The following is a 15,643-nucleotide window of genomic DNA, read 5'->3' on the forward strand; positions in this document are numbered from 1 at the left end:
CCCTGACCCAAGTTGGGGGTTATTCCTTCTTAAGGCCCGTTTATCCATCTGTGCAAGCCACTCATATCCTAGGTGCTCACTGCATAAAGGCCAGGCGCTGTGCAGGGGGCAGCTGACACTCCTTACCTCTTCCCTGTGGCCTGGTGAGTTGGTGACAGTCACCCCCATTTTACAGACCAAGACACTGAGGCTTAGAGAGGAGGAAAGTCCACCAAGTAGGAAAATACAAGGCAGGTCAGAATCCAGGTCTGACTGTAAGGGTGCCACTCTTTGAGGGTGACCCTGGGGCTCACTCTGGAACGCCCGTCTTGCCTATGAACAGTTCAGGCCGACGTCCAGTAAGCACAGAGCCTTTCGCCTGCCTGTCCTGCCTGTCAGGGGCCTTGGGTCCCCTCCCAACTCCTGCTAGGTGACCTCAGGCAAGTCCTTCTCCTTTCCGGGCCCTGGGCTCCCCTCCATGTGGACCTGCGAGGGCCAGTGGTAAAGGAATTCTGAGCCTACCCCCAATCGGAACCCACCCTCCCCCCGCAGCCTGGCTGCACCCACCTCTCCTCACCGCGCCTGGGTTCTGGGTAACAGGGACTGATGGAGGCCAGCACAGCCCTGATTCACTGTGTGGCCCTTGCTGCTCCATGCCTCAGTTTCCCTCTCCGTCTCGGGGGAGTCAATTAGATCACCCCAGCCTCATAGGACTGGTTAAAAAAAAAAAAAAACTGAATGGAGGACAAAGATCCTGTTTCTGGGGCAATTCCAAGGTTAGACAAATAGCACCTAGACGCCCTGAGCTGGGCAGACACTGGTCAGGTGGGGCAGGGACCTCTCTCTCCCATCACCACCACTCTGTATCAGTAGCAACGGCTTCCTATGTGCCAGGTCCGGTTCGAAGTGCTTCACCCGCCTGCGTCTTTCTTAATCCTCACAACACCCACTTTATAGACGAAGAAACAGGCCCAGTGAGAGGAATGCACTTTTCCCAAGTCACACTGTCTACTTCCCCGCTAACCACCCTCACACTTGGGCCAAGGCTCCTCCTCAACCCTTTCCCAAACTGGACTCTGAAAAGAAAGGGCTAAAAGTCCTGGGGCTCAGGGGTAACATTTCATGAAATCTTTAATGAAACTGGGGTAGGGGCACGAACAGAGGGGAGGGGCAATGGGCACAGGCTTGGGGCGAGGGAGATGGCAGTGGGGCTGGGCAGGGGGCTCTCCTCTTTCCCGCAGCAACCCTCCCCCAATCATCCCACTGACAGGGGAGGGACGTAGGGAGGCAGAGCCATAAATATGTCCAGAATTCCAGAGAGACAGCGAAGGAGGAAAGGGGCGGCTGGGGATCTCAGAGAGGGGGCAGGGGCAGGCCCGGGCCGCCCTTGTCAGGGGGTCCCGGCTCCTTGGGCGGCCGTGGGGGCCCCGGAGGGTCCCCTGGCTTGCGGCCGTGCTTGCGGAAGTAGCGGTAGCGTTGGACGTAGGCGCGCACCAGGTTGCTCACCTTCACCGGGTTGATCTCCCCACTTTTGCTGTGGCAGATCTGGGGGGCAAGGGGCAGCTGCAGTCACTGCCAGTCCCCATGGTCCCCTGCACCTGGACTGCTGAGCACAGCTGGGGACTGGGATGGGAACCCCTCCACCAAAATCCAGGCCAACATCCCTACTTGTCCCCCTGATGCCAGCAGAACAGGCCCAGGTGGGCTTGAGGCATCCTGTCACCCTCTCGCCTTCCAGAGTGACCCACTGCCCCTCTGTCTCCCCATCTCTGTACGCCTGTCTGCTCACGTCCATCACTCCGTCTCATCCTCTCCCCACCTCTGCGCATCTTGTCCCCCTCTGGGCCCCACCTTGTGGACGGCCTTCCTCAGGATGTCCTTGTACTCCTCCTTGGTGATGTCCTTCTTCTGATAATACGGCTTGATGGCCAGCTTCACCTCCTCTACTGCCCGCTCCTGCGTGTGCAGCTTCTTCAGATACTGGCGGGGGTGGCGACAGTGGGAAGAAGGGACAGCAAAGGCCAGGTGAGTTACTGCAGAACCCCTACCTCCACTCACCTGCCCACCAGCTCAGACTTCTTGACCATCCAGCTACTCCCAGAGGTGGAAATCCTGCTTAGGGTCTGCCCTGTTCTCCCCTTGCTACAGTCGCCCCAGACCCCAGGCCAGGCCTGGGCCTCTCAATGTCACTAGCATCTCCTCCAGGCTGGACCCTGGGCTGTCCCAGGAGTCCATGACCAGGACCCATATGTCCCCTGCCCTTACAGTCTGGTAGGGAGACAGACCTGAGCCAGGCAGCTGTTCCCTACCATCCCAGAGAAGATGGGGGCAGGTAAACTGAGGCCTGGGAAGGGCAGGACACCCCAGCCTTCAGGGCCAATATCTCCCATGAAACACGAATGCCAACTGTTGGGTGAGCTGCTGGGGGAGCCACGGCCACCCCGGGGGGACTCTTCAGGCCTCCCTAGCCCCACAGGAGTGGGTTTCTAAATATGCGGCCAAGAGAAAGGGATTGTGTCCTGCACCCGTCTCACACGGGGAGAGAGAGGACGTTGGCAGAGAACAGACAGGGCAGCCTCACTGGCGGAACAGGGACCTGCTGCTCGTCTCAGGGCCTGTACTGTCCCTGTCCCGCAGCCCATGGCACAGGCCATGGACAAGTACACATCAAAGCTGTGGCCCCACCTCCGTTTATACGGGGCTTATAACACGGCGGTTTGTCCTGCTTTCCTTCTGGCTCTGTATGTGGGGTGCGAAAAGGGTGAGCAGCGCCATCATCTGGTGACAGGGCCATAGCGACCAGCAACCAGACCCACCCAAAAGGTACACAGCCCCAAGGCCCAGGAGGAGGAGCCAGATGTAGTGGGGGGAGGGGGGGCCTGTTTGCCCTGCACCCATTCTTCCTCCCTCCGTCCAGGAACAGATGCTTGATTTTTTGTTTGTAAACCATCCCGAGCCCCCCTTACACAAAAAGATCGGGGTGAGAGAGGTATAGATGACCAAAGAGTAGACTGTAGTAGATATATGTATAAACATGCGTGTGTTTATATCCATATCTCTTTCTTTCTTTCTCTCCCTACCTCCATCCCATCTCTATACGAAATTCTTTAAAAACCTGTCTAGCACCGCTTTCCCAATCATCTAATCAAGTGAAAGTTTAGTTCCTTACAATTTAGTGATTTCAGTTTTATCTAAGTCCTCATCTGCTGGCATCAGTCTCTGGCATTCTCCTCGGGCCCCTGCATCTCAGTATCTGCCTGCGTTCTCTGCAAAACTGTCACCACTAACCCACCTCTCCCAAGCCCAGTTCACCTTGTCTGTGTCACCACGTCCCTCGGAGCTGCTGCTGCCCTCTCTCTTGTCAGACGCTGCAGCCAGCCCAGTGGGGGTGGGAGGGGTAGAGCCACAGCCCCCCAGGGGGAGGCTGCCAGGGAGCAGGTAGCTGGAGGGGCCAGGGGGCAGACCCAGAGAGGTGGGCACAGGAGCTGGCGTCACCCCCAGACTTGAGGGGGGCTTCCTGTGGCTGAGGATCTGTGGGAAAAGGTTGGAGGATAAGCAAAGGGAGGTGGAGGGGAGGACGGAACATGTACCCCTATTCCCACCCTGATTTCCCAACAGTCCCAGAGGCAACAGGCTCCTCTTCTGGCAGATACCTTGCCCTAAAGCCTGCTGGGAGCTGAAGTTCCTCTCCTAACCCGAAACAGGGGACAAGAGAAGGGGCTGCGGGGACTCTTCCCCAAGGAAGCCCACCTGGTTGGTGGCCTGGATCAGCTCCTGGGCCTTTGCTCGGCTTGCCAGATTGGCTTCTTCCATCTTGAAGAGAAGTGCAGTCACTGCAGTAGGTGGAGAGTGGACGACAAGGATCGGGAGTTGACGCAAGAGAAGAGGGTGACCCTCACCCAGCCACGTGCCACCTCCCGCCCCGGGCCCCCAGACAGGCTATAAGGTCTCAGGCTCATAACTGGGAAAAGGGGCCTCAACCACCAAGAGAACCAGCCCCCACCCTGTATGTTCTTACGACTCGAGGTGTGTGGGGGGCAGGGGTGGGGGTGGCGTGTGGCCAGGGTCACACAGTGACGAGTTGGTCCCGAGCCCCCATAGCCTCTCTCCCCAGCTCTGCAGTCTAGCAAAGGCTCCTGCCATCCCGTAAGGGATACTGCTCCCTGCTCCCCGATTCCGGTCCCTCTACCAAGCCTACCCCAGTCTACCTCTAGGTGGACCCCAGGACACACCCCACTCCTCCAGTCTCTGCTCAACTGGCTGCCCGCTGCTCCCATCTGCCCAGTGCTCTCCCAGTGCACCCAAACATCGTGGAGCCTTCTGGACAGACCCTGACTGGCCCTTACCCACCCAAGGCCCTCCCAGTCCTGGTCACTATACCCACCCCTTCCAAGGTATCTCCACTGCCTCCAAGTTTGTCCCCACATGACCTCCTCCCTGATCCTGCCTGTCCACCCTAATGTGCCCCGGCCCCCCCAGGGGACACTCACAGGCCAGGACACCGCTGGTAGTGCAGTCTACACCAGCGGGCAGGTTCCAGGGCATGGGTGGGGGCAGCGTGGGCAGCTGGGAGACACGGGGGGCTGGTCCATCCTCCGCCCCCGAGTCGCCAGCCGTGGACCCCGCACTAGGGGCGGTGCTGGGAGCGGCCGCAGCCGTGCTGGTGGCCGTGCTGGTGGCCGGCTGCTGCTCCTCCTCCTCCTCCTCCTCCTCCTCTTCCTCTTCCTCCTCCTCCTCCTCCGCCCCACCTCGGACTCCAGCCTCCTCAGCGGCCTCTTCTGGCAGGAAGGAGACCTCAGGTGTCTTGCAGCTGCTATCCACAGTCTGCGAGTCGGGCGTGAGAGCAGGGGGTGGAGGGGCCGCCTTGGGGGGCGGGGTGCTAGGGGCCTTCGCTGCCCGCTCTTCCCCGGACCAGGAAGTCTCCTCAGCCCCTTTGGCTCCCGCCGCCTGGCTGCAGCTGTCCGCCTTGGACTTCTTCAGCGTCGCAGGGCCACTGCCGCCACCGCCACTGCCCCCACCGCTGCGGATCTTTTTCCTGGTCTTGGATGGCTTGGTCTTTCCCTTGGTCCCCTTGGCTTTCTTGGCCCCAGCCTTGGCCTTGACCTTGGTCTTTTTGGGCTTGGTGCTGCCCTGAGCTGCTTTGGCCACCTCAGTAGGGGCCCGCTCATCCGGCTTGAGGAAGGGGGAGCGGCTCTCTCGGTCTCGGCTGAACTTGACTCCGATGGAGCCCAGGCCAGCAGACGTGGCCTCCTTGGCTGATGTGGTGCTGCTGACACCCTCTCGGATCAGAACGGCCACCTTGGACTGTAGCTTCACCTTCCGGGAGGATGAGGAGGACGACGAGGACGAGGAGCCTGAGCCGCTGCTGACAGGTGGCTTTGGCGGGGGCCCTGAAGAGGGCGCCAACTCCTTGGGGGGCCGGGCCTTCTTGGATGACCTGTCCCTGTCCCTATCTCTGTCCCTGTCCCGGTCCCGATCCCCCCCATCCAGTGCCTTCCGTCGTGATCCCTTCTCCCGGGAGGAAGAGGAGGAGGAGGCCGCCCCAGAGCGGCGCCGGTCCTTCTCACTGCTCTTGCCTCCCCGCTCCTCGGCGCTCAGTCCCTCGGAGTCGTATAGGACCTCGCGCTTGGGCGATGAGGCCGGAGCCGGTGAGGGGCCTCGGGGGTCAGGCTTGTCCGGCCGGCCCACGGTGATGGTCCGCTTGATGGCAAAGAGATCGTGGTCCGTGAGGTCCTGGATGGAGGGCGGCACGGCCCCCCGGCGGCGGCTGTCTCGCTCTCCGCCCAAGGAGGTGGAGCCGGAGGGCGGCTGGGCCGGGGCAAGGCCCTTCTCACTGTCCCCAGACCGCTTCTCGCCCCGGGACCGCGACCGTTTCTTCTTCTTCTTGCTGCCGCCGCCATCCCGGTGCTTGCCGCGGTGCCGCTCGCGCCTGGAAGACGACGACGAGGAGGTGGCCGGGGGCGGGGAGTTCGAGCGCCGCCGCCGCCGCCTTTTCTCCCGAGACCGGGACCTGCGGCTGCCTCCGCGGCGCCGGTCGGTGCTCCGCGAGCGGCGGCGGGCGGAGCGGGACCGCGAGCGGCGGCGGGCGGACGACGAGGCGTGGGAGCCCGGCTTGCGGTCCCGGGAGCGGTGCTTCTTGGGGTCCCAGGGGGAGGCCGGGGCCGGCGGGGCGGGCTGAGCGCCGGAGGAGGACGAGGCGGCCTCCTTGGCCTCACCGCCGCTCCTCTTGCGCTCCCGCCTCGACTTCTTGCGGGTGGGCGGGCCAGTGGGGGCAGCGGAGGCGGGGGCGGCGGCCGGGGAGGGCGAGCGCTGCCGGTAGCGCTCGCGCCGCTGGGTCAGGATCTTGCGGCGCAGGTCCAGGCCGCCCCAGCGCGCGTCCGCGGTGGGCGGGGCGGGGGCCGGCTCCCCAAGGTCCACCTGCAGGGCGCCCTCGCCGTCGGACTCCGCGTGCAGAGACAAGAAGTCGTCCCCCTCGGGGGCCCGGGGGGCGGGCGGCGGGGGCGGGGGCTGGGCCGCAGCGGGGGCCGGGGCCGCCGGAGGGGGTCGTGCGGCCCGGCCGCCGGCCCGGAAGAGGGAGAGCGCCATCCTGGGCTCCTCCTCAGGCTGGACAATCTCGCCCTCCTCAATCTCTGAATCGCCCGGTGGCAGCAGAGGGGGCGGGAGGGCGGCGCCACCGGCCGTCACCACCTCCACGGAGACCTTGCCTTCCCGACAGGCCTCCGCCTCAGTCCCCACCACAAAGACGCGCCGGCGGGTGGCTCCGTCGGCCCGGGTGGAGTCGGCCTGGGGCGGTGTGCCAGGGGCTGGAGTCGGCTGCAGGGGCTGGGGGTCCGGGCCCGGGCTCTCGTCACCTGGGAAGTCCTGGCTCAGGCTGTTGTCGTCGTAGATGCCCGCCAGGGTCTCTGAGATGCGGCTGATGCTCTGGGACAGGGCTTCCTCCTCCTCTTCTTCCTCTTCTTCCTCTTCCTCCTCTTCCTCCTCCTCCTCCTCCTCCTCAGGTGAGGGGGTCCCCGCCGATGAGCTGGGGTTGGAGCCAGTGGGCTCGAAGGGGTCGTACTTCTGCTCTGGAGCAGGCGGTGGGGAATAGGCCTCGTCGGTGGGGTGGAAGGGGTCATAGATATCAAACCGGGGTGCAGGAGGGGCCGGGGGGGCCGGGGGTGGTGGAGGGGGAGGCGGGGAAGGGGAGGATGATGAGGGGGAAGGGGAAGGCGAAGAGGAGGCAGAGGAGGGGGCAGGGGGCGGAGCAGGGCCCCCGTCTCCAGTGCCCAAGGTGAGGAGGTGGCGGGCACAGGTGGGTCGAGAAGAGTGAGACTGCGGAGAAACTGCAAAGGAAGAGCGGAGACAGGGTGGCAGTCAGGTGCCTGTCCCAGTGCAGCGGAGGGGCCCGCAGGCAGGTCAGCACCCCATCTGCTGGTCCCCCTCGCTCAGCACTCGCCACACCAGCAGGCACTGCTTCCAGTGCTTCACGTGTGTCAACACATAAGATGCTCCTAACAACAGTACCTACGCTCCACGCTGTAGGTACTGCGACCCGGGGTCCCAGGAGGAAACTGCAGCACAGAGAGCTGTGGCATCTTCCCCTAGAGCACAGTCAGCAGGGGGGAGTCAGGATGCAAACTCGGTCAGTGTGGCCTCCGAGCCCGCACTCTCATATCTACCGGAGATGTAAGCTGGCCTGCGGCCTAAGACCGCCCTGACCAATGACAGCAGTGATGTTCCCGCAGGAGGCACAGGCTGGGATGGGAGAGCCAGGGTTCCAACCTAGGATCACCTGCAGGGGTCAAGCCCTGGCCTGATGAGCCAGCTGCCTCTTGAGGGAATCTATCCCTTTGTACAGGAGGCCTAACGTGAGGCTGAGAAGGTGAAACTCCCTCTCCAGAGTCAGAAAGTGGCAGAGCTGGTGAGCCCTGAGAGCCCGAGTCCTCACCGTGCCCCCGCCACTCTGTGATGAGCCCCATCCCAGGGGCGACATCTGCTTGGGACTCAGACATCACTGACCGGGCCAGGCATCGTGCTGTCCTCCGTTATTTTGTCCGCCCTCCCGAGACCTTGCTTTCGAAGCACTCCACGGTCTCAGCACCACAAGTCACACATGTGGAGACAACTGATCGAGGCTGCCCCCGGGGCGGATGACGGGGCCAGGATTCAGACACACACATCAGAGTCTGGAGGCCACTCTCTCAACCACATGTAACTGCCAGGATCCTGCCCCAGCAAGGACGCTGGCATGGTCACATGAACAATGCCAGGGAAGCCCGGGGCTAAGAAGGCAGCACCAGAGCCACCTCCCCACCCGGATCCCAGGCTCCAGCCCTCTCCCGCAATATGCCCGAGGGCAAGCAACTCAACTGCTGTCTGCCTTGGTTTCCTCATCTATAAAAGGGGAGTTTGCTCATTCATTCAACACATTTCTTCTGATCATCAATCTGACAGACGCGGCTTGGGGTATAGAACAGAACCGCAAACGAGAGACAAAAATCCCTGCCTTCAAGGACTTGCTGAGCACGAACTCTGACTACCCGGGCTGTTATTACCACCACCTGAGGCAAAAACCACGTCTGCAGATCGTAGCAGTCTGCAAACTCGAGACATCCGCTTCCTTATAAATAGTTTTTTTTAAAGGACTATGGGTGAGTTCTTCTTGCGTTCTTAGTATTTTCCAAATGAAGACCAAAAAACACTTGGAATAAGAAAACAAAACACAGGGACTTCCCTGGTGGTCCAGTGGGTAAGACTCCGTGCTCCCAATGCAGGGGGCCCGGGTTTGATCCCTGGTCGAGGAACTATATCCCGTATACATGCCGCAACTAAGAGTCCTCATGCTGCAACTAAAAAAAAAAAAAAAAAAAAAATCCCGCACGCCACAACTAAGACCTGGCACAGCCAAAATAAATAAATATTTTAAAACAACAACAACAACAAAAACCCAAAACATAACCCCAGAGTCCTGCTGAAAACAGCTATTAGGTTCCAGACACAGCTACGGATAGCACTTAAAGCCCAAGGGCCAAATCCCACACATCACCTGTTTTTGTAAATAACATTTGATTGGAACCCTGTCCCACTCACTTGTTTACTTATCCCCTATGGCTTCTGGTTTTAAAAGAAATGAAGAGGGAGTTCCCTGGTGGCCTAGTCGTTAGGATTCTGGGCTTTCACTGTTGAGGCCCGGTTCAATCCCTGGTTGGGGAACTGAGATCCCACAAGCCATGCGGTGCGGCCAAATAAATAAGTAAAATTTAAAAAAATAATAAAAGAAATGAAAATACTTTTGTGGGCCCCTAAGAGTGTGGTGGCCCCCTAAGAGCATGGTAGGCCCCAGGCACCATGTCCCCTGAGCCTAAAGGATAAGTAAGTCACCCCAGATCTGTGAGAAAAGAGAAAGGACGAGGATGGGATTTCCCTGGTGGCGCAGTGGTTAAGAATCCTCCTGCCAATGCAGGGGACACGGGTTCGAGCCCTGGTCCAGGAAGATCCCACATGCCGCAGAGCAACTAAGCCCATGCACCACAGCTACTGAGCCTGCGCTCTAGAGCCCGTGAGCCACAATTACTGAAGCCCACGCGCCTAGAGCCGGTGCTCCACCAACAGGAGAAGCCACCACTGCAGTGAAGAGTGGCCCCCTGCTTGCCACAGCTAGAGAAAGCCCACGCGCAGCAGTGTAGACCCGACACAGCCAAAAATACATAAAGTTAAATCTTAAAAAAAAAAAAAGGACAAGGAAAACGTGAACTGGTTCAGAGGGTGTGCAAGCCTCTGGCAGAACAGTTGCTCGTCGCTGACCTTCTGCTACGTCTTCCTCTCCCCTCCACCCCTCCCCAGATATTACGTGGCAGAAGGGAAGTCTAAACCCAGGGTTCTCATCAGGGTCCCGGGGGATCTGCAGCAGCATCACTGGGGAGTTAGTTAGAAATGCAAATTCCCGTGCCCTACCAACTCCAGGCCTGCTGCATCAGAAACCCTGGGGATGGGCCTAGTGACCTGTGGATTAACAAGTCCTCCGTGGTGATTCTGATGCCCTTTCGAGTTTGAGACCCTCTGCTCTACACTGCTCAGGGGCTTACCACCATGTGCAGCAGGGCTAGGGAGCAGACTCTCCCTCGGGCAGGTGCACATCGCAGAAGTCAAAAACTTGCACTTTACACACAGAAGGCCCCGGGCTCAGGGCCACCTTTAAGCAACTGGCTGTGCCACCTCGAGCAAGAGACTTCCCTCTTTCAGACTCTTCTCTTCCTGGAGTTGGAGATGCTGACAGTCCCCCGTCCTGGGGAGACGAATTCCTAACGCAGTTACACTGATATTCAGAAGCCCCGGACGCACGCTAACTGCTCCCACATGGTAGCTCTCACATCAGTTTTAACTTTAATTACATCTGCACGTGCATACAACCTTTACTTAAGTCTAACAGGAGAAAGACATGACAGTACAGATTTTGTCTAAATGACGTACTCAGCACCGCTACTACTACCAACAACAGCTAACGCTCACGCGACGCCGAGGCTGACTGCCTGCCAACTCAGCCCTGGTCCCACATACCCGTTTTGCCCGTCCTCCAGGCCCTGACACGGGGCAGCAGGCTGGGTACAGGAAGGGGGACTGGATCCCTGTCCCCAATTCGGACCTCGGCCACCAGCTCCAGCATGTCCTCGCTTCTGCAAGACAGGGGATGAGTGAGCCTCAGAGGTGCGTCCGACTCCCACGACAGGGGCCTCTCCCACTCCAGCTGCCCAGATACTCACTCGCCAGGCCGCAGGTCCAGGTGGCTGGGAACCCAGGTATCCGGGGGATCCAGGATGCTCACCAGCCCCGCGAGGAGGCCATCGGCAGCCACGTCCAACACCTGGAATAGGCCAGGAGGGGCTCCACCCTGTCCCTGCTTGTGTGAGGGCCCACACAGGCCCTAAGCTCTCAGTAACCCAGACATCTGAGACCCCATGAGAACACGAGGATCCAACTGACTCCTCAACCTGACTGCCTCCAGGACCCAAGGGACCAGGCCTCAGAGCCTCCAACACTGCCCCCAATCAGCACCCCAGACACAGAAGCCTGGGTCCCCAACTCCATTTCCCCATTTCAGGGATCCAGGCCCCAGTGAGCTTCCTCCCCCAGCCCCAGAAGTCCAGGTCCCTAGCCCCCTCTTCTTACTCACAGAAGCCGTGTCAGTCCCCCCTGATTCCTGGGAACGGGGCTCTGAACGTGGGCTCCGACAGCGCCTCCATCGAAGGCCATGACACCGAGAACCATCTGGAGAGAGATTTGCATGGGGTTTGGAGACAGGGGACTAGTTGCAGAGACCTTGCTTGGCAGAGGAAAAAGAGCCTGCCTAGCTCTTGACAAAGGAACCAAGCTCCTGCCTACTCTCCTGGCCTCCATCCAACCGCTTCCCAACCTGGGTCCCAGAAGGACTTCCCAACACCCTTTTGAGGCACCAACTCTCTCACCCATTTGTCCTCCCAGCCACCCTCAGGATGAAGTCCAGACAAGTCAGCTTGGCCTTTAAGCCTTGCTGTGACCCAGTCCCCATGGAGCAATCCTGCTTCCCTTCCCACCAACATCCTCTGCCCACCAGCCCCAAAGACCCACAACTCGGTCCAGCAACGTGGTCCCTGTGCTGTGTGCCTGCTGGTGCCACCCCCACCTATCAGGCTTTCCTCTTCACCAGACAATGCTCAACAGCCTTAGAGACACAGGTCCCCTGTCACCTCCTCACTGAAGCCTTCCTGGACCCCATCTCCCTCCACACCAGCTTAGCTGGGCCTCCTGCCCTCTCACGGTGCCTCGGGCTACCTCTGTGCTGGGACTGTGTCTCCCCTCTGCCAGACTGTGAGCCCCTCCAAGACGGCCACAGAGTCCAACCCATCTTGGGCTCCCTGTGCCAGCACAAGGATGGCACCCAGGAGGCCTCGGGAAAGCGTATATGAATGAGATTAGGAGAAAGAATGCAGAGATGGGGCAGGGGGCTGGGAAGAACCAGAAGCTGTCATACCTTTATCATTTGGCAGGTCCCCCTGCAGGGAACTTCCCACAGCCTGCTGAATGGCCCGCTGAAGGAAAAGTGAGGGTGAAGGGGGTGGAAAGAAAGAGCAGTCAGGGGATGCATGCGGAAGGTCACAAGCTCTGCTGCTGGGAGACAGCCATTCCAGACACCCCTACAACCAGACTCAAACCCTACAGACAGGCCAAGAGTCCTGGCCCCCCAACCCCTCCTTTCCCAAGGGTCCAGGAGTCAGGGCCCTGGAATCTGGACTCCCGGCCCCTCCCTCCCTCGGCCCCAGGCGTCTGGCTGCCTCACCAAGATAAAAGCAGAAGGAGAAAGCGTAGGGTCTCTGTCTGGCGGACCGTCACCCCGATCCTCGCCTGACTCCTCTGTCTTCCCTCGAGACTCATCTTCTTCCTCCATGGTCACCTGGTGGTGGAGGCGGGGGAGAGTCTGGAGTAGAGGCTGGTGGGCAGGGCACGGTGGTGCCAGGTGGCGGAAGGAGAGGACGGACATGAAGACCTCAGGGGCCTCCAACACTGTATCCCCTTCAGCATCCCTCCTCTCCTCCACCGCATCCCAGGCCCGGGCAAGTACCAGGCCCAGTGCAGACACTAGAGGGACTGGAGCAACCCTCTTCCCTTGTCTGAATTTGTTGCCTCCTCTGCCAAAGGGAGGCCTTCCCGGCCTATTTCCACACACCCCTCCCCAGTTCCCGCATCTTCCCCCTTTAAGACCTCACGGGAGCCTGCCTTCATGGGAGCCAAGACTCTTTTCTGTTGAGTTGTGATTTCAAACACTGCCCCGATGTCTCATAAACCCACCTTTCCCAAACCGAGATACGTGCCAGTGTGCTGGGTGCGCCTCAAACACCACGCCACTTCCTAAAGCATCGATTCTCCTCGATGGTGAGGGACCCAACAAAATGTATTTACACACAGAGGATGGAGCTATAATAGAATGAGCTACAAAACCAGTACGCCACTTTGAAAACGAAAACACGAACTTCAGGAATGCTGTCCACTAGACGCCGCAGGGAGCACCCTCCGATCACCTGTCTGCCCCTTGTGTGGAAGTGCGGCGCAAGGCTTTGCCATGTCACAGAAATTCTTAGGTTATACAGAAGGTGAAAAATCACTCTTCAGACTGATGGGGATTTTGATTAGGGCTTCAGAAAATATGAAGATTTCAGCTATAGGCTTCCCTGCAACTGTCAAGTCTCCTACTCTGCAGACAATAAATATCTGGTCCCACAGTTCCTGGAAAGCTTCAAAACCCCTAACCCTCAACGCCGTGTGCTTAGCTCTAAGTGGGCCCAATAGGAGTATCTAAGTCAGAGAAAGCCTGTGAGAATTGAAAGGAGACAGACTCCTGACACAGAGTAACAATACAGAGTAACAATAATTATCATGGGCTATATACAGAGTAACAATATTTTTTGCGGTACACGGGCCTCTCCCGTTTCGGAGCACAGGCTCCGGACGCGCAGGCTCACCGGCCATGGCTCATGGGCCCAGCCGCTCCGCGGCACGTGGGATCTTCCCGGACCGGGGCACGAACCCGTGTCCCCTGCGTCAGCAGGCGGACTCTCAACCACTGCACCACCAGGGAAGCCCTATCATCGGCCTTTAACGCCCAGGTTTCCCCTACTTCGGTCTCCCCTACACCCTCGGTTGCATACCTGCCAAAAAAAAAAAAAAAAAAAGATCTCGGCCCTGGTCTCCCTCGTACCAGATTTTCAGAAAGCTCTCCCATGCTGCCTCCTGGCTCTCTAAGAGCCTGCAGTTCCTTCCCGAACTCCCACAGACAACTCTCACCCTGATAAGCCTCTCTGGACAGTTCCCAGCCCTGGCGCTGCTCTTCGGCACCTGGGTGGGGGTGGGGGGAGCACACGCTATGTAGAACAGCGCTGTCACATAAGAGAAGCTTAATCAAGATGTGCTGACTACAGACCCACAGAGCCCCAAACCCTCTGTAGAATGAACATCCTCCCTTGCCCATTCACACATGCCCCGGGATTTGCAGACACACCCCCGGCTCCTTAGGTCTTTTATACCTGAGAAGCCTCTGCAGACGCTGCTAGGTCCCTCTAGATCAGTTTCCCAAACTATAAACTTGATAGCAGTTCAGTGCTTTACAAATAGCTTGTTATCAAAGCAAATCGAACACAGTAGAAGATTCTTCACAATACATCACAAGTAAATGAAAATACTAATTAATGGGACTTGGGTATGAAATTCATATGACGGTGTACACTGGGTCTCAATGAAAAAATGTATTTCTCACTGTAGATCAAGGTCAAAAGAGTTTGAAAATCACAGCACTAGAGGAGTCTAGACGATCCTATAGACTTTCCCAGACCAAGGAGGACTAATTCTAACTCTCTCTGTAGCCCCAGGGCCACGCAGAATTTTTCAACATTGTGCATTTGAATTACTTTCTAAGGGCAAGTACAATACAGCTGGGCAAATTTTCCAATACTCTTCATTGTCTTATTCTCCATGCAATTATATGGCCCCCCCAAAGGCATTCAAATTTGCAGTCACACTCAAAGCCACCTAGATGGTTCCAGGTTCTTCTAACTGCCCCCAGCCTCCTGTCACCCAGACTAGACACTCCCCAGACAGCTGGAGACCCATCCAGGCCTCTCAGAACATCTCAGTATTTGCCTCTCTCCCTTCGTGGGTACATCCCGCTCCTCTGGGTATCTATAAAAGACTTCCTATCCCTGGAACAGTTCTTCCAGGCCCAGCTATATGGCCCCAGACCCCTGTAGGTGAGCCGCATCCTCAGGTCAGCACATGTAGACACTTCCCAGCCCTAACAGACATACCCTAGGCGCTATAGTTGGCTCTGCAGATACTCCCCAGCTCTTGCAGATCACCTTCACCCCGGGACATATCTCAAGATCTCAAGATGGCCCCAGAACCCTCTAAACAGACCCTAGCCTCCGGTCAGCTCATAAAGACGATCAACAGTGCCTACAAAAATGACCCAAGCCAGCTATATGATGGAAGGCAGGCTTCAGTCTCAGTCCAGGCCCTGTGGACGCCCCCAATCCTCTCGGGGACGCCCCGTAGATGCCCCCCGGGACCACAGACGCGTCCCGGGGCCTTCAGAAGGCCCTCCGCTCGGCGCCAGGCGCCGCCGCCGCTACCAGGCCCGAGGCCGACCCGCTAAGCCCTCTAGGCCCTGCGGCGTGCCGGGAGGACCCCGGGACAACTAGCGACCCGACTCCGCCCCGCCCACCCCGATAGGCCCGAGCCCCGCGGCCCGGACCGCCGCCGCCATCTTACCCCGCCGCTCGGGCTGCGGCTCCGGCCCCGGCGCGGGGCGGGGCGGGCTGGGGCGGGGCTCGCGAGCAGAGGGAGGAGAGGGGTGGAGCTAAAACACCGCCGAGCTTGCCGGGACTTCAAGTATCGAGCACGGTGCCGTGAAGGCTGGTGGGAAGGCTCCGGACTCAGTTTCCCAGCAACCAATAGGACACATAGGCCGGGTGCGCGCGACGCACGCCGGGAGGCGTAGTCCGCGCGTCGCCTCCGCTGCGCGGGGACAGCAAGCGGGGTGAGGGGTGAAGTGGGCGGGGTTGCGGTAGGCCGCGATTAGGCCCCAAAGTACCCAGCACGCGCGCGGAAAGAGCGGCGGAAAAGGAAGTGACGGAAAGAGTGGTCAGCGTGACAGATGCGA

The 15,643-nt window shown here is 59.2% G+C and overlaps 1 protein-coding gene across 11 annotated transcripts; it reads right to left on the reverse strand.

The window, feature by feature from the left end:
* Nucleotides 1–1,092: 1,092 nt before the first annotated feature.
* SCAF1 (SR-related CTD associated factor 1) lies at nt 1,093–15,384 on the reverse strand. Of its 11 annotated transcripts, none has more exons than XM_030849973.2 (11): nt 15,253–15,384; nt 12,272–12,385; nt 11,966–12,023; nt 11,129–11,223; nt 10,719–10,819; nt 10,516–10,631; nt 4,470–7,301; nt 3,730–3,812; nt 3,292–3,510; nt 1,831–1,959; nt 1,093–1,524 (listed from the first exon to the last, which is right to left on the reverse strand). In XM_030849973.2, the coding sequence occupies exons 2-11, from the start codon at nt 12,377–12,379 to the stop codon at nt 1,333–1,335; spliced, it is 3,933 nt and encodes a 1,310-aa protein (XP_030705833.1). In that variant the 5' UTR covers nt 12,380–12,385; nt 15,253–15,384; the 3' UTR covers nt 1,093–1,332. The 11 variants fall into 11 exon arrangements, with proteins under 11 accessions (XP_030705833.1, XP_060144958.1, XP_060144961.1 ...); XM_060288975.1 differs by having other exon boundaries at nt 12,272–12,421; nt 15,253–15,287; XM_060288978.2 differs by lacking the exon at nt 15,253–15,384 and adding an exon at nt 14,790–15,233.
* Between the last annotated feature and the right edge of the window lie 259 nt (nt 15,385–15,643).

Source organism: Globicephala melas, chromosome 19, assembly GCF_963455315.2.
Source record: "Globicephala melas chromosome 19, mGloMel1.2, whole genome shotgun sequence".
Taxonomy (NCBI): domain Eukaryota; kingdom Metazoa; phylum Chordata; class Mammalia; order Artiodactyla; family Delphinidae; genus Globicephala; species Globicephala melas.